The sequence below is a fragment of the Cucurbita pepo genome, chromosome 3 (assembly GCF_057944985.1).
Source record: "Cucurbita pepo subsp. pepo isolate OVF chromosome 3, ASM5794498v1, whole genome shotgun sequence".
NCBI classification, from domain to species: domain Eukaryota; kingdom Viridiplantae; phylum Streptophyta; class Magnoliopsida; order Cucurbitales; family Cucurbitaceae; genus Cucurbita; species Cucurbita pepo.
Window position 1 is genome coordinate 5,553,701 of NC_141800.1, and position 18,313 is coordinate 5,572,013.

Below are 18,313 nucleotides of genomic sequence, written 5' to 3' on the forward strand. Positions count from 1 at the left end.
CGTATTGAATTTCTAAATTAATAAAAAAAAATCATTCCCATCATATTTTGAAATATTTTTATAATATGCCAATACCATTTATTAAGGATAAATGATCTGTCCAAAAAAATGAGAAAATTTTGGGAATAGAAAAGTTGCACACCACCTGTTTGTATAAAGGTGTGAAAGAAGTAGAAGTGAGGGGGCGTGGCGCGGAGCTTTGTGCACATAGGCCGTGTCGGGCGGCACTGAACGTGACGCGCACGCCTGCATGTCCGCCCCTTCCTTTTCTCTCTTGCTGCGTTCTCTTCCTCGCTGTGGCCAAAACACTATAGACCATCTTCTTAAAAAACATCGCATTTCCACAACATTCATAGTTCATTTTTTTTATTTATTAAATCACGAATTTAGTTTGAAATAAATTTAATAATTCAAAGATTAAAGATTTATGAATTTATAAGTATTTAGTCCCTAAACAACCTATAATATCTCAATATATTATTGAATATGAGAATCAATTTTGTATCAAATAAACTTATTTAATTTATCATAATGCCCATCATACTTATTTTATGATACACTTTTTAATGTCCAAGACATACTTCAAAAATTCGAAATTAAAAAACAAAATAAAAAGAAAAAAACAAGAATGACAAGCACAAAGTCAAATCCCTCTTCTTCCAGATTCAGATTTAGTCAACGACCGAAGTTTGACCAAAAATTCACTTTCTTCCCCGGCGTCTGCCCTTCTTTCCTCCTCTTCCCCACATGTTTTCCCGGCGAGGAATCCCAATTCTCCGGCGAACCCACCCCCAGAACGCTCTCCGGCGATCTCATCACCATTTCTTCATAGTCCGCCCCCTCCTCTCCACCTCCGCCAGCTAAAACTCTCGCCTGCAAAGCGGCGACAACCTCCCTCATCGCCACGTCAACGTCCCGGTGATTCCTCAGCAAAATCTCCCCAATCTGCGCCGGCGTCAGGCTGCCGCCGGACCTTATACAGTTATCAACGACGTCAAAGAGCGCGTGTGATTCAATCTCCAAGTAGTTCCTCACAAGTGTCCGAAACGCAGCTGGCCCGCACATGGCGAGGCTCACGTGCACATCCATCCGGCCACACCGGACCAACGCCGGATCAATTTTCTCCTTGTAATTCGTCGTGAAAACGACAATCCTCTCTTCCCCACAGCATGACCAAAGCCCATCTGTGAAATTCAAAAGCCCCGACAACGTCACGCGTCCCACCTCTTCCTCGTGATCTCCACGCGCCGCAGCCATCGAACTCCGATCCGCCGTCAGATCAACAGAACAATCAATATCCTCTATAACAATCACCGACCGGTTGGTCGTCTGAATAAGAAGCGACCGAAGCTCAGAATTATCAGAAACCTTGGTCAATTCCAAATCGTACACATCATAACAGAGGAAATTCGCCATTGCTGCAATCAAGCTCGATTTCCCAGACCCAGGAGGTCCATAAAGCAAATACCCACGTTTCCACGCGCGGCCGACACTACCGTAAAACTCCCTGCCAGCGGCGAACTCAGTCAAATCATCCATAATCTGTTTTTTCAGCTCTGTTTCGAGCGCCAGAGTATCAAAAGTGGAAGGGTGTCGAAACGGGACAGAGACCCAGCTAGAATCATAAGAACTGGCATTGCCATTGTTGGTGAAGAGCCGCCGTTCACGAGAGGTCCGTTCGAATTCCGCCGCCGTGGAGGTGACGTGATCGAGATAAATTGGGAGGAGGGAATGGCAGTGGCGTTTGGGGATTCTGAGAGAGAAGCTTCGTTTTTCATCCAATGAATCCTGAACGGTGTCGACGTGGTGGGTCCAGGAAATTCGTTGGCCTTTAAAGGTGTCGTGAACAGAGTGATTTGGAGCGACAGTGAAGGAGATTGTGGTGGAGGATTTGGAGCGGGAGAGGGAGAGACGGCGGCAGGCGGCGGAGTTGTGGAGGGAGTTGAGGTAGAGGGTGGCGTGACGGTAGAGTTGGTTGAGGTCGAGGGAGGAGTAGGCGTTGAATTCAGGGATGTCGTAATAGGAGTAAGGGGTGAAGAAATCTTGAAGGGATTCGTAAAGGGAATGGAGAAGAGAGAGGAATTGGGAAGGGAGGATGTTTTGGAGGAGTGTGATGAGGCCTAACAATGACCATAATTGAGACAGGATCTCCATTTTTCTGCTAAATGGGTACGACAACAGGTTGAAGATGACGACGACGACGACGACGACGGGTTTGGCTTGGGAGAGGGAATGACTTTTAAAAGAGACCATCACTCATACACCCTCCTATCGGGTCTATGCAGCCCTCGTGCAACTTCTCCTTAATCGAGTCTTAACTCTCTCTCTAGAATCCTCATACAAAGTGCACCTCTTGTTCCACACTTGAATCAATTTTTGTTACACTTTCGAGGCTCATAACTTTTTTGTTCAAGATTTGAGGATCACATGACTAAGTTAAGAGCATGACTCTAATATCACGTAGGAATCATGAACATTCTCTGAAGCCCTCAAACAAAATACACCCTTTGTTCTAACACTTGAGTCACATTTTGACTCAGAACTTCTTTATTCGACATTTGAGAATTCTATTGACATGACTAAGTTAAGAGTATGAATTTGTTATCAAGTTAGGAATTACAGAGCTTCATCGTGGTAAGATATTGTCCACTTTGAACATATAAACTCTCATAACTTTGCTTCCGCAAAATGCCTAATTTGAATAGAGATAATGTTTCTTACTTATAAATTCATGATCCGTTGTAAACATTGGATTTTGCTTTTGTGGTGCACAAGCGCGCTCACATGCTTTATGTTTTCCATCTCTTCCCTATTTCTTTCTTTCTTTCACATCTCGCCTTCACTTTTTTCTCTTTTCTTATTATGGACTTCGGTTTAAGTGTAAAAAAAAGGCAAACTAAAGTAATTTTTTTAATTTTAGATTCCTTAAATTAATAAAAAATTATCAATAAAACTATTTTTTTTAAATACTATTTTTTTAATACAAATAATTAATTTTTTTTTGTTTAAAAAATACTTTTAAAATTTCCAAAATCTTTAAAAATATTCTCCAATTTCAAAATGTTTTATAATATTTATTTTTTAAAAAAAAAAATTGGAGATAATAATTTGTGAGGTTTAGATAAAAGTTTTTCAAAATTTTGATTTTTTTTAAAAAAATATAAATTAAGGGCGTTAGGGCTATTTTTAAGATTTCATATACATATGTATTTTAAATAGAAAACTTTAGTAAAAATCAAACATAGGAAAAAAATAAGAATAGAAAAGAATGTATGAATGATTTGGTCGAATGAATATCCGTATTTGAGAAAAATGTTCAATTAATTGCCTTTTTGACCATTTAATCAAATGTAATTTTACCTTAAAAATTTGAAAAAAAAAAAAAATTCTTATGGTTGGTATGAAAATCTTTTAATACTTCTATTCCTTTCAAAAAATATTTTTTTAAAACTTCATTAATTTTAAAATTTTTAAAAAAGTTTAAAAATACTTTTACCGACAAAAAAAAAAAAAAAAAAACTCGTTGTCTTTTACCGAGTTCAAGAAGAATAGTCCGGATTACAGTCGAGTAAATTCATTGAATGGAAGAGAAGCTCATGAACAGGAAGGACTCCGAAGAGGAAGGTTTGGATCTTTCAATCTTATATCATGAGGGATGTGGTTCAATCTGGTTCCGGAGTTCAATCAAGTTCGAGTTCCGGATTTCATAGGTGCAACTCCAATGTTCCCTTGCATATATATGAAGGAATGGTTGGTTTTCCTTTGTATTTGTATTGTTTGTAACTGTCTAGTAAGTTTTAAATGTTTATAGAATTTTTAAACATTAATAATTGGTTATATAATTAGGTTTAAAAATATTTTTAAAAAATTAATATATTTTTGAAGTTGTAAAAAATATTAATGTTAAAACCCTAAATATTATTTTAATTTTTTTTAAAAGTTTAATGATATTTTTAAATTTTTAGTTGAAAAAACTTTTAAAAATGGAAAGATATTTTAGTTTTTTTTTGGGTAAAATAATTAATAGCAAATTGTTTTTATTCTTTAGAGGGCTTTACTTTTGTTAAGCAAACTTTGTATGTTTGTATTCCTTTTATTTATTTGTTTTTATTTTTTTATTTTTTTATTTTTTTGGTTTAAAAATGGTTGAAAATTGAAAAAGAAAAAGGTTAAAAGTGCAATTAATAGAGAGAAAAAGAAAAGAGATTATTGGGGTCAGGAACCAAAAGTCACGAACATCAATAATGTGTTCCATCAAAATTTAGTACATAAAACAATCAAACAAAATATGTCGATGATTATTGAGAGTGAGTCCCACATTGGTTAATTTAGTGGAAGATCATGAGTTTATAAGTGAGAAATATTATCTTCATTGGTATGAGGGGTTCTGGAGAAAGTCCAAAGTAAAGCCACAATAAATAATCCATTTAAGAGAAAATAAGATCTTGATTATCTTATTAATCAAATAGTACTTAAATGTCAAAATTCTTTATAGCGGAATGAGCCAACTTCAAACTTCTAATGATTCTTTATAGCGGACTGAGCCAACTTCAAACTTCTAATGTTTATTTAACGCATTCTTATTATATTCACTCTTATCAACCAGAATATTCACTTTATTCCAATCAAATTAAATGAGAAAAATTACACTAGACATCTATGCTTCTCAGTTCCAATCAAATTAAATGAGAAAAATTACACTAGACATCTATGCTTCTCAGACTTTCAATCCCACCTCTGTTTTTCATTCTTAACACAGTATAGAGAGCTTCTCATTCTTAACATGATATCAAAGCATCATTCTTAACAAATACATTATATTATAATGCATCGTTGATTCTCGATTCAAGAGAAGTTAAATTAAATTCAACTTTTTAAATGTTGGAGGAATGAATTATTAAAATATTTAATTGAAAAACAAGCATTAAACCTTTTAGAAAATTTTAAAATTATAAAAAAAATATATTAATGGTATTTTGTTGTTATTTTATATTTTTTAAAAAGATGGGAGAATAAATTTAAAGGAGAAAATAAAACAAAAAGAAACTAAAAAATGGCGTCGCCCGGACTCGAACCGGAGACCTTCAGTGTGTTAGACTGACATGATAACCAACTACACCACGACACCAGACGATGGTAAACGCACCTAACATTGTTTATATTAGTATTTAACAAAAGATTGGTTGTTGAAAATTGAAAAATAATTTTAAATGGTCCCTAAAATCACCTTTTTATTATTACACTAACCATTAATATCGTCATAAAAACATGCATTCTTGTTGTGCAAATCCAATAGAGATGGATTTGTCTAACGTGTACAACCTCAAAATATATGCTAAATTAAGTCACGTTGCCGCACACCAAAGTAGTACTCATTATACACACACTATGGTACCTATGCTAAACTAGTTTTTCATTGGCGTAACAAGAATTCATGTTGAACGTAATTGGATGAAACCTTCTTAAAGTTTTTAATTTGATCCATGTGGGGTGGAACCATATCGAGCTTGGGTCTTAGCCATTTAGGTCTAGTTCATTTGGGCTTTATTGACCTGCGCGAGATCGAGTTTCAACCATGCTAGGGCTCATTGGCCTTGGCTTGGTCGGCCTCAAACAAGGCCCAACTTACATGTTGAGTCTTGACTTTTGAAACTTTTCTCTTCACGACTTTTTCATAGTCTTCATGAATTACGTTGTGTCTTACCCTACCCAGAGCCAGATGTGATAAAATACATAGTTAATCACACAAATCCCTAAATTTATAATTTGAGCGCGTTATACTCTAAACTTTTAAAAGTTTTATTAATATATATATTTTTTTTAAGTTAAAAAATATATTTACAATTAGTATTATGTTTAAAAAAATATTCATGAGTTTAAAAATAACATTAATATCCTTTACTTTTCTGAAAAAAGAGTTTAAAAAAGTTAGTAACGACAATATACGGATAAAAATTGTCTATCAACAACGCATTGATTATTGTTAAGGACATTTAGTATTAAAGTATAGTTTACCATATACGTTGATATTTTATTACAAGGCAAATATGATATTTACCCTCTTACCAAAGATATATTTCCCTTTATTGTTATTTCCATTTATTACTGTTTTCGTATCCTTTTAATTCATTCCATTATAAATAGATAACTTTCATACCATTTAGTGGGGTGGATTTAGCAAATATTCTCAGTTATCTACCAACGTTTTAATATTACTTTAAAAAGTTTTATAAATATTTTTTAAATATGGTACTAAAGATAAAATTATTTTTTGAGTTTTTAAAAAAAGTTTATACAGTATCTTTGAAAAATTTCTTTGGTATAAAAAGTTTAAAGGTATTAATAAATATTTTTGAAAGTCCAATAGTATTTTCGAAATAAATGATTGTATTTTTAAACAAGATATTAACGTTTCCATAGAAAATTTGATAAATTATAGGATATAAAAGTGTTAAAAAAATGAACATTAAATGTTTAAATGAAGAAATATGTGGATATTAAAATTAAAATATGAAAATATTAATAAAAATATAAAATGAACGAAAATTGACTATATTTGATGGGAGGGGGGAATCCAAATTGTATGAGCTAAACGCGTCGCTATAATTGGAAGGTACAACCGACGAAGTGGCAATTGGAAAAAAGAAAAATCCAAAATATAAAAAATGATTGTAAGTTGTTTATAAATGAAACGTAAAAAATGAAAGAGTGATCCAAAAAGAAGATAAATTGGGTGTGAGGTATCCACCTATCCATCTCCAATGGCGGATATTTCCACACTCTCCTTACTCCCTACCCTTTTCTCTCATTCTGAGCTCAAAATGTTCTCCCATTTGGGTTCTTCCCTCTAACCCCTTTTCATTTTCTTTTCCTTCCTCTCTCAATTTTTGCTTCTGGGTTTTGCTCTCAATCACTATGGCTGTGGCTATGGCTTCTTGGACCTCTGGTCTTCACTCCAATCGCAGCTCTTGGACCCTCAAATCCTCTGAACCCCGTTTTGCTAATGGGGTTTTGACCAAGGGTTCCATCGCTTTTCAGACTAAATGTTTCTGCCTACTTCAGAGCCGAAGGTATGGGTGTGTCTTTCTGCTTAATTTTTTCATACCCTTCTCAATTAGTTGAAGATTGTTATGATTTCTTTCAGTTTGAAACATGTGTATCTGGGTTTCTTCGTGGACTTAGATTACATGGTTCAATTTAGTTTCATGCTTGAGGGTTGCTTTTATTCTGGTTCCTATGGAGACATTTCTGTTGTAAGTTGTCATGGAGATGTATTGTCGTAACTCTCTGATTTAGTTCATAACTCTTTTGGTTCATATTCTCGTTTATTTTGGTTCATAACTCTCATTCAGTTCATAACCCCTTTTGGTTCATAGTCTCATTTGATTGATTCATGTGTGAGAATTAGTATTGCTACGCCTATATGTATGAGAATTAGTATTGCTGCGCCTATATGTATGAGAATTAGTATTGCTGCGCCTATATGTATGAGAATTAGTATTGCTGCGCCTATATGTATGAGAATTAGATGTATGAGAATTAGTATTGCTGCGCCTTTATGTATGAGAATTAGATGTATGAGAATTAGTATTGCTGCGCCTTTATGTATGAGAATTAGTATTGCTGCGCCTTTATGTATGAGAATTAGTATTGCTGCGCCTTTATGTATGAGAATTAGTATTGCTGCGCCTTTATGTATTGCTGCGCCTTTATGTATGAGAATTAGTATTGCTACGCCTATATAAAGGCTTGTCTAGCATTGTTATTGTTTTGAGATGTGTACTCATTGCTATTTTGTATTTGCTGGTGAATCCACGGGGAATATCAGCCTCAAATATATGGTTTTTGGCTTCTCACTTGACTTGAAAACGAACCAACATTCCCATTGTTCTTGTTTCTTTTGTTCAAAATCGAATATGTAGAAATTTAGGGTTCACCTATTTGAAATAAGCACACACCACCTCACTAAGCATTGTATTCATTTGCATCTTGCATATAGTCCCAAAATAGGAAAACCCGGTGGGAAGTATTGGTTGCTACAGGCCAGGGAGCCGAGTCATACCATTCAAAAACCAGGCAATTGGGAGGAACTTTGTAAGAGAGTCTTTGTAGTGTGAGAGTGTGAGAGATACATTTGTAAACACTTTGGTTATAGTGATTGACTACCACCCGTGGATGTAGTGAAATTTCTTCTCTTTGAACCATGTTTTCGTGTCTTTTTGTTTAATTTCTGTTTGTGGGTGTGTGAATGCGATCGATCTTGCTTCCGTTTCCGCTATAACAATTGGGTATAAGAACATTTGGGTTGTGGCATTTGGGTACAACGATTTAATTTTTGTGAAGTTATGTTTATATGTTTGCTACTGATCCTTCACCAGATGGTGTTCTTCCACCATGAAGAGCATTCCACGAGCTTCATCAGCTACAGCTGTTCAGGTACTGAAGGTATCAATGCATATGATTTGCAATTGTTCCATGCTTGTTCTTAATTTTTGTTGGACCTCTCTCTCTTGGGAGTGGTTGCACAGGAGGATGGAAGTAACGGTGATACTGATACAATTCCAACGCCCATAGTTATAATAGACCAGGACTCTGATGAAGATGCAACTGTGGTGGAAATAACCTTCGGCGATCGGCTTGGAGCTCTTCTCGACACGGTAAAAAGCTAATTCTTCATGTTGGCAAAGTCATCTTTAGCATTCCATTCCTTAGAGGTTGTTTCTAGATGATAATACTAAAGGGTAAAGCTTTACGAGTTGTGTTGTTTCGTTGTTTCGTATAATCGCCATTAAAAATGCATTGGTTATAGATGAATGCTCTGAAAAACCTGGGGCTGAATGTTGTGAAGGCGAATGTCTTTTTGGATTCTTCTGGAAAACACAACAGATTTTCCATCACGAGGGCGTAAGTATCGGCTTATTACGTTTACACGCTTCTATGACTGTCTTTTACATTATTGAATGGTAGATTGTGATAGTAGAATGGCAACACCTTGAATTAGATTTGAACTTAAAAGTTGTTCCATTGTGATTTTGGTATTTGATTGGTTTGGTAATATGCAGAGATACTGGAAGGAAGGTAGATGATCCAGAGTTGTTAGAGGCAATTCGTTTGACAATTATAAGCAACTTGATTGAGTATCATCCGGTAATGGTTCAAGAGATAATAGTCTGGTGGATCTCTGTTTATTAGAGACCTGCTTTTTTAAGTTCCTAAATTTGATGTTGGTTGTTTAGGAATCAAGTGCTCAGTTAGCAATGGGAGCTGCCTTTGGGGTTCTGCCACCAAAACAAGAGGTCTTATATAACTTTCCATTTCAAATGCCTATCCGCTAGTTTATATTTCTATTTGTGGGTGGGTAGGTGTGTAATAGCCCAAGCTCACCGCTAGCAGATATTGTACTCTTTGAGCTTTCCCTTTAAAACGCGTATTCTAGGGAGAGGTTTCCACATCCTTATAAGGAATGCTTTGTTCCCCTCCCTAGGATCTCACAATCCACCCCTTTTGAGGGCTTAGTGTCCTGTTCCCCTCCCTAGGATCTCACAATCCACCCCTTTTGGGGGCTCAGTGTCCTCCTTGGCACACCGTCCGGTATCTGGCTCTGTTAACATTTGTAACAGTCTAAGCTCACTGCTAGCAAATATTGTCCTTTTTGGGCTTTCTCTTCAGGGATTCTCTTCAAGGTTGTAAAACGTTGCTAGGGAGAGGTTTCCACACTCTTATAAGGAATGTTATGTTTACTTCTCCAATTGATGTGGGATCTTACAATCCACCTCCTTTGGGGGCCCAGCGTCCTTGCTGGCACACCGTCCGGTGTCTAGCTCTAATAACATTTGTAACAGCCTAAGCTCATTGTTAAGCAAATATTGTCCTTTTTGGGCTTTCTCTTCTTGGATTCTCCTCAAGGTTGTAAAAGGCCTTTACTAGGGAGAGGTTTCCACACCCTTATAAGGAATGCTATGTTTCCTTCTCCAATTGATGTGGGATCTTACAATCCACCTCCTTTGGGGGCCTAGCGTCCTTGCTGGCACACTGCCCGGTGTTTAGCTCTAATACCATTTGTAACAACCCAAGCCCACCGCTGACAAATATTGTCCTCTTTGTACTTTTCCTTCTGGGATTCTCCTCAAGGTTGTAAAATGTATCTGCTAGGGAGAGGTTTCCACCCCCTTATGTTATGTTTCCTTCTCCAATTGATGTGGGATCTTACAATCCACCTCCTTTGGGGGTCCAGCGTCCTTGCTGGCACACTGCCCGATGTCTAGCTCTAATATTATTTGTAACAACCGAAGCCCACCGCTGTTGTACTTTCCCTTTTGGGTTTTCTTAAAACGTGTCTGCTAAGGAGAAGTTTCCCTCTCCAACTGATGTGGGATCTCACAAAGTGAGTGGGTGGGGGTAGGGGGCAGGTTAACAATGTACCAAGAGGTTCAAATGTTGGTTTTCTCCGGTTTAGAAATCGATAGGAATAAGAGTGCAGAAACCGCCCAACATTTTTTTCCCTTTGTATCAGGATAAGAGTCTACTCTCTTGTTCTACTTCTCAATGCATGTCATGTCACTCGATCTACCTATTCATTTCAACATTTTTTATGCATCATTTCCTACCTTTTATACTTCTTGTGTTACTGAATCACGGATCCTCTCAGTAGGTTACTCGATTGGAATGATGTTTGCTCCTTTACCTCATTTATTATACGTTATAATTTCTCAGGTTGATGTGGACGTTGCTACGCACATAAGCATACGAGATGACGGTCCTGACCGAAGGTAACGCTCGTCTGTTTCCTCCAAAACCGTTAGCATTGGGTAGAAAATCATTGGCATAATCTTGCATACATGAAGTGAGACTCTCCTTTTACCCTTTACAGCTTACTGTATGTGGAGACAGCTGATCGACCGGGATTATTGGTCGATCTTGTGAAGATCATCACTGACATAAACGTCGCAGTTGGATCTGGAGAATTCGACACCGAGGTGACTATTTTCAGTTTTAAATTCACGGTTACTACTTAACTTCCATGGTAATTGCAAGTTTGTTTGTTGTGAGTACAGGGATTGTTGGCTAAGACCAAGTTTCATGTGAGCTATAGGGGCAAAGCCCTGATCAAACCTCTTCAGCAGGTTGGTAAACAATTAGATTACTGGTTACAATATGCAACATTGTTGCGGGTTACTGAGGATTTACGTCGAATTTTACAGGTTATATCAAATAGTTTACGATATTTCTTGAGGCGACCGACAACAGAGGAGGCGAGTTTTTAAGCCGTCGTCAGGTAAACCGAAACCAGGATATTAAACTTGCAGAAATATTGTGTATTTAGACTGTACCATGTACGCCCTGTTGTTGTTGTTGCTGCTGCTGCATACGCAAGAAATGTACGAGCGTGTTGTTTATTACTAAATGAGTACTTTTATTTGCAAATCTATTAAAAATACCCGAATCGGATCGGGGTGGAGAGTATATGAATTTGGTATTTCGAAGATATTGGATAGAAAATGAAATAACATTCCAATTCTTAACTTGCTTGGGGAACACACACTTAAACTTGAATAAAGTGGTGTTTTTAGAAACGATAGACAAAAACTTTGTTAAACATGGTATGGATCGGTCTATGACGAGTTGAGTTTTGCTGGAAATATGTAGTAGTAGAGGTTGCATTATTCCTACTGAATATGTATTTCATTGAGATTTTATTTTTGGGTTTGTAAAAACTATGTATGGTCTGGGTTCGGGTTCGGGTTGTGTTGATGAATTTTTTTTTACTGAACCCAAAAGTTCGGGTTGTTTGAATTGGTAACCAAATCCAAAAATTTTCACCAACCCAAGCCTCTGGTTGGGTTATTAGGTTGTTAATTTTTTTTTTTAATTTTTATTTATTTATTTATCATTCATAATTATTTATCGTTAAAAGTTCATAAATAAATACAAATCAATTTATAATCATTAAAAAAAATAAATTCATTACCGACTACATAGTTTAATATCTTTATATAAACTAAATAACGATGTCATGATGCGACCAAGGAAGATGGTGCATCATCCAACATACCATATAATGTGTGCAAATAAGATAAGGACAACAATAAGACGAGATTGTCAAAGAAAGGCTTATTGAAAGGTTAGGTAGGCTTCAAACCTTAATCTCAAAAGTCAGAGTTTCAGAGGGAATTTGGGCATGCGATTTTGGATTCAAGTTCATCCATATGAAAGCTCGCCAAGTTTAGTGTCAATCGGACATCAAATGAATGCTCAACGATACTTTATGATCTTTAGCCAAAATCATGATTAAAAATGACACTTGATGATCTTTAGCCAAAATCATGATTAAAAATACCCCAAAATGTATCTGAGACATGATATCAGTTTCATACCACCCTTGGGCCCTATGGACATGTGTATGTTACAGTGAAGCTGAGTGTTGTGAAACGAGCGTCTCGAGTAACTTCCTTTTTGAAATTGGTCTTCAAGACAATGTCAAACGATATGGGTGTGTTGACATCGCCCCCTGCCCATGTGTTGAAGGTTGGATTATGCACCCGTTATCCAGAACAAATTTTGTAAATGATACGGCGTAGACACAAGAGTGTCCAATGCCTCGATAGAACCCGAATGGATGGATGTACGGGATGTCCCGATGTTATGAACGACACATGGACCCATTCTCAATGGACATGACCGAACGAGCTATGCTAGCTGAGAACACCCCGTGACTTGGGATGAAGTTAACATGTATGAGTCATGTTAATTGGGAACAACAATGATTTGAGATACGACGTTGAGTTGAAAGACCTTGGCCCCGAGTAGAGGCAAGGTCAAGCTGAATGACTTGGCCTAGTGTAGAGGCAAGTAGATTGGGTTACAGAAGATTAAACATGCACGCGTAGGTAGCATGTGTAACCGAATTAACTTAGACTCAGAATAAGTTGTGTTCAGTTGACGAAGACAAATCTCGTCTAAGATCCAATGAAGTCACAAAGATGGACGAAAAAGGCATATGGGCCTTGGATTCCTCTCAAGACTTGTCGTCAGCATGTCAAAATCACGTCACATGATTGAAAACGTACGATCGTGACACCAAACACATAAAACATCCTATATGCTAGAAATGATTGGTAATAAATATATGGTATACTATTCAATGCAATGTAGAATCGAAGGCACTTTATATAAAAAGCTTTAATGAGTTTGTTGAAGCAGTTGCATACAACAAGTTTCCATATTTTGATTTTTTTTTTTTTTTTTTTAAAAAGTCAAAAGAAAAGAGAGAATTTGGAAAATGAATAATAATAATTAATTAGAATTTGGAAAACTAGTTGCCAACTTTGCCCTCAACTCCTTCCTCAAGATCTTTCCCGACGGCGATTTCGGAATTGCGTCTATCATAAACGCCCTCTTGATTCTCTTGTAGAAAACCACCTGCAAACAATAACAGAACAGAGTCAATATGATCCGTTCATAATGAACAATATCATATCATTGTGGAGAGTCGTGATGAGTTGATTCCTAAGAATTTGAAAAAAGGGTACCTGCTTTGATATGAATTGTTTAATTTCATCCTCAGTTACTTCAGAGTTCTTCAATCTCACCACGAACGCAACGGGAACCTCTCCGGCTTCTTCATCTTTCATTCTGCAATTCAATTAACCCATAATTATCAGCGATTTTCACAAATCCTATTCGGAAATCAAATCACAATCAATTCTCTTACGGAACGACGGCGGCATCAGAGATTGCCGGATGAGTGAGCAACAGAGCTTCCACTTCCGCCGGAGCCACTTGAAATCCCTTATACTTTATAAGTTCCTTCAATCGATCGACGATGAACAGCTCGTCGTCGTCGTCGATGAATCCGATGTCGCCGGTGTGCAACCACCCATCCTTGTCGATTGTGGCGGCTGTCGCCTCCGGATTGTTCAGATACCCTTTCATGATTTGATCGCCTCTGATGCAGATCTCTCCCGGCGTGTTTCGAGGCAACGAACCGCCGTTTTCGGTGTCGACAATCTTCATCTCGGCGTTTCTCACGACGGTGCCGCAGGCGCCGGGTTTCATCGGAAATGGCTCCTTTGCAAATGCTAAACCCATCGTTAGCACTGGGCCGGCCTCCGTCATTCCGTATCCCTGCAATCAACAGAATTTTCTCTGATCAATCTTGGTGATCCAACGGCTAGGATTACATCTGATCCAAAAATTAAATTATAAATTTAGTTAGCTTTAGTTTTGTATTTAAATTATTTTTAATTATTCAACCTTAAATTTATATTTAACAGTCCCTAAAATATATTTAAATTTTTTTTAAAATTATATAACGTTAAAAAAAATGAAAATTAATTAATTTTATTGTAATTAAAAAATTACACGTGGATTTCTGCTTTGACTTTCGGTGACATTTCGTCTCCATTTAAGTCTTTTAATTATCCTTTCAAAAATAGATATTTTTTTTTATTAAATACCAATAAAAAAAATAATCATAATTGCACATAATAAACACAAATTTCCACAATTCAATATAATTATTACAAATTTAATATCTAAATTTTAATATAATTTAAAGTTTAAAATGATTTTTAATTTATTAATTTTCTTTTTTAAATGAATTTGCAGTACCTGGCCGAGCACAGCCTTGGGAAACTTGGTTCTCACGGTATCTTCAAGCTCCTTCCCAAGCGGAGCGCCGCCGCATTTGATAACTCTGATCGACGAAAGATCGTACTTATCGAGGTCCGGCGACTTCGCGATGGCCAAAACAATCGGCGGCACAATCGGCGCAATCGACACTTTGAATTTCTGGACCAATTGCAAAAGCGAACCGATCTCGAATTTAGGCATAATCAAAATGGTGGTCCCCGCCCGTAATCCGCAGAGGAGGACGGAATTAAGCGAATAGATATGGAAGAGCGGCAAAACGCACAGAATCACGTCCTCATTTCGATAGTACAGATTCGGATTTTCGCCGTCCACTTGCTGAGCCACACTCGTCACTAATCCTCTGTGTGTAAGCATCACTCCTTTCGGCAATCCGGTGGTTCCAGAGGAATACGGCAGCGCAACCACATCGTCCGGATTGATTTCCACAGTCGGCATCTCTCGTTCGTCAGCCTGAATTAGATCGGCGAACGATAAACAACCATCCGGCGGAGAATCGACAGTCATGATTTTAACATCAGGTAATTCCTCTGTTATTTCCTTCACTTTTTCATAATACGACGATTGCGTCACGATTAATTTCGCATTCGATCCTTTTGCTTGCTTTGCGATCTCCGCCGCCGTGAAGAAAGGATTCGCCGCTGTCATAATCGCGCCGCGATACGACGCACCAAGGAAAGCGAAGACGAATTCCGGCGAATTCTGGAGGAGGAGCATAATCACATCGCCTTGAGCAATGCCGAGTTTGTTCAATCCCGAGGCGACCTTGCGTGCGGCGAGGTCGACGTACTGGTAGGTAAAGGATTCGCCGGTGACGGAGTTGATTAGACAAGTCCGGTGGCCGATTTTGGCGAGGTTTTCGTGTAGGCAATAGGAATGCAGAGGAAGGTGGTTAGGAATGTAAATATCGGGCAGTTTGGAGCGGAAAATGAAGTCATTCTGAAGAGCTTCAACAGCCATTTCAATGGCGGATTTGGGGAGTTCAGAAGATGAAGAAGAACGAATAATCTCTTAATGGAAGATTTTATTGTTCTTCTGAATTGGATGAGCGGAAATGAAGATGAAGATATAGGGAGTTGGATTGGAGACGGGACAAAAACCGGGGTTGGTGAAGGGAGTAAATGGGAATTTTCATTTTTTATTTTATTTATTATAGTGTTATAATTTTCAAATTAATTCTATTTTGAATAATTAAATGTATTTAAGGATTTTATTAATAAATCCAAATTTCAAAATTAAAGTATGGACAGAAATTAAATATTTAAACAAAAAAGGTATGAGTAGAGAAATACACGTAAGAAATAAGAATATAAAATGTATTATTACAGATTCCACTATGCAAAAAATTAGGTACAATAGAGATTAATGAGTTTTTTTTTTTTTTTTTAATTTTTTAATTCTAACTATTACAAATTAGGATGTGAGTATTCTATCTTATATTTAACTATTAAGTTAGTAAAAAGAAAAAAAAAAAAAAGAAATAGAAGAAAATCTAAGACATTTTTTTAGAAGTCAAAATTTATTAATTCAAATTTTTTGAGTTAATGGGTATTTTTAAAATAAGGGTGAAATGATTTACGTTATTTATTTATTTATTTAAATTTTAAAAATAGTATTGAAAATTTAAATGTAAATAAGTAAAGCCGTAAAGCTTTTTATAGGTTTTTATTCACATTAAAAACTTATATTTTTTTAAAAATAATTAAAAACTTATAAAAATTAAGAAGTAATTAAAATGTGTTTAAGACGCTAATTGAGGTCGAATGAGCAATAAGCTTTGGACAGGTGGAGTTATTTAGTGATAATCGGGTTTTGAAAAGATTATTAATAACTTAATCAGCAAAATTTTGGAGGGGGGAATGGTTGGTGAGAAAATGGGGTTGGTGAGAGTGGGAGATTTAGGTGATTGGTGGGCCCCATAAACTCTCGTATTGGGTGCCCTACTTTTATCAAAGTGCCTTTATCTAACCCTAAAATCATTCTTTTTTAAATATATCATTTTATTTTATTTTTGGCTAAATTAATTAAAATACCAATTTTATACTTTTGTCTATAGACATTTATTTTTTAAAATTTCATTAATATTCTTAAATTTTTTTTAAAAAATTTTAAAAAAATACTATTATTATTAGTATCTTTAACTTACAAATTTTTACTATTTTATAATTATTTTTTAAAATTAATTTAGATATTTCTAAATTTGGGTGGTTCCAATAACGGATTTTGGGGCTTTATTTTATTTAGTCCGAAAGAAAAGGGAATTGAAAAAAAGGAAAAAAAATGAGGTCGTGCTTCTTCTACTTTATGTGGTCGTGTTCCAAGATCAATATCGGTCTCCATTTTACCTACTACCAATGATGCTTGGTCGTTGCCACGTGGCCCTCTTTCCCTTAATTTTCCTCAATTTTTTTTTTTTTTTTTTTTATAAAAAACACAATTCATTATTTCATCTCTCTTTATTTTATTGAAAGGATAAATTATTTATCGTTTATTTAGCTGACGAAATCGTGACGAGACATTTTCTTTTTATTATTATTATTATTTTTTTTAAAACTCCGAAATGAAAAAGAAAGTTGCATGCATGGCAGTACGGAAGCTAAGCCCATTTCGTAAATCAAATGGGCTTCTCTATTTCCACTTCTTCTATTTCCGACATGGGCTTTAATTGGGCCTAGAGACTAGTCTTGGTCTTGATGGTCACAATATTGTCCATATGCCTTATTATTATAATTTACCCTATATATATATATCATATTTGCCTTATTATTGAAAATTATAAATACAAACAATCATGGTGGAAATATATATTTTTCATAAACATAGCAACGAAGTATCTCGATGCACGTGTCATACGCCCTAAATTTGTGCGAAATCCAAGTTTGTTTGGTCACACACATCGTCTGTGCTTGCATATTCAATCTTCTGCGACCGAACTGACCTGCTTTTACACTAGGTCAAGTCATTTGGCTCGACCTTTTCTCTACTCAGGGCTAATGTCTCTCTTTGCAATGTTGCATCTCATATGTCATCTTAGTTCCCAATTTGCATGACCTATATGTCTTGACGCCATCCCAAGTCACGGGTGTCGTCGACCATCACAACTCACTCGGTCATGTCGTCGAGAATGGGCCCACATGTCATTCATAATATTGGGATATCTCAAATATCCATCCATCTGAGTTATATCGAGGCATTCAACCCTCCCGTGTTCATGTCATGTCATGTCATTTACAGACTCCGTACCGGATAGCGGGTGTATAATCCAACCTCCAACACATGGGCCGGGGCGCAATAATGGCACACTCATGCCTACCAATACTATCCTTGTAAACCCCATTTCAAAGGAAGTCACCCAACACACTCGTCTCGCAACGTTCATCCTCGTTATAACACACGTATATGCCACATGGTGAGTTTGCTTAGGCCACAGGATCCTGGGGTGGTGGAGAGCGGATACTATGCCTCCCCTCACATCAAGGCACGACCAACTATATGTTGATCACCCTCTTGTTGATCAGAACTGTCTTCATCATATTGATCCGCACGTTATGGAGGTGGTGGAATTCTCTAGCTTGATTGTGAATCTACAATCTTCTTATTCGATCTGTCAACTCTTCTATTTCTCAAATTAGTTTTTTCATGGTTAGTTGTTGTGCTTCTTTCA

At 36.5% G+C, this 18,313-nt stretch overlaps 3 protein-coding genes and 1 non-coding gene across 4 annotated transcripts; 1 reads left to right on the forward strand and 3 right to left on the reverse strand.

Moving 5' to 3' along the window:
- Positions 1–546: 546 nt before the first annotated feature.
- LOC111790244 (AAA-ATPase At4g25835) lies at positions 547–2,208 on the reverse strand. Its single transcript, XM_023671105.2, is given in 2 exon segments — positions 547–724; positions 727–2,208. Coding segments are annotated over 2 exon segments (1,509 nt in total). The 5' UTR covers positions 2,155–2,208; the 3' UTR covers positions 547–643.
- Positions 2,209–5,054: 2,846 nt separating this feature from the next.
- On the reverse strand, positions 5,055–5,128 carry TRNAV-AAC (transfer RNA valine (anticodon AAC)). The gene has a single exon. It is a non-coding gene; the product is annotated as a tRNA-Val (tRNA).
- Positions 5,129–6,705: 1,577 nt separating this feature from the next.
- On the forward strand, positions 6,706–11,621 carry LOC111790246 (ACT domain-containing protein ACR11). The gene is made up of 10 exons (XM_023671107.2): positions 6,706–7,070; positions 8,379–8,436; positions 8,529–8,657; positions 8,810–8,904; positions 9,063–9,147; positions 9,237–9,296; positions 10,714–10,769; positions 10,871–10,976; positions 11,055–11,123; positions 11,202–11,621. Exons 1-10 carry the CDS (start codon positions 6,916–6,918, stop codon positions 11,262–11,264), a joined length of 876 nt encoding a protein of 291 aa, XP_023526875.2. The 5' UTR covers positions 6,706–6,915; the 3' UTR covers positions 11,265–11,621.
- A 1,643-nt stretch (positions 11,622–13,264) lies between these two features.
- Positions 13,265–15,704, reverse strand: LOC111790242 (4-coumarate--CoA ligase 1). Its single transcript, XM_023671103.2, has 4 exons — positions 14,611–15,704; positions 13,712–14,124; positions 13,530–13,632; positions 13,265–13,419 (listed from the first exon to the last, which is right to left on the reverse strand). Exons 1-4 carry the CDS (start codon positions 15,607–15,609, stop codon positions 13,294–13,296), a joined length of 1,641 nt encoding a protein of 546 aa, XP_023526871.2. The 5' UTR covers positions 15,610–15,704; the 3' UTR covers positions 13,265–13,293.
- Positions 15,705–18,313: the final 2,609 nt, after the last annotated feature.

Coding starts and splice junctions, on each gene's coding strand:
- LOC111790246 (XM_023671107.2), top strand. CDS start 6,916: ATGGCTGTGGCTATGGCTTCTTGGACCTCTGGTCTTCACTCCAATCGC. Junction 9,148..9,236: donor ACTTGATTGAGTATCATCCG/GTAATGGTTCAA, acceptor TTGGTTGTTTAG/GAATCAAGTGCTCAGTTAGC. Junction 10,770..10,870: donor GATGACGGTCCTGACCGAAG/GTAACGCTCGTC, acceptor TACCCTTTACAG/CTTACTGTATGTGGAGACAG.
- LOC111790242 (XM_023671103.2), bottom strand. CDS start 15,609: ATGGCTGTTGAAGCTCTTCAGAATGACTTCATTTTCCGCTCCAAACTG. Junction 13,633..13,711: donor TCTGATGCCGCCGTCGTTCC/GTAAGAGAATTG, acceptor ATTGAATTGCAG/AATGAAAGATGAAGAAGCCG. Junction 13,420..13,529: donor AACAATTCATATCAAAGCAG/GTACCCTTTTTT, acceptor TATTGTTTGCAG/GTGGTTTTCTACAAGAGAAT.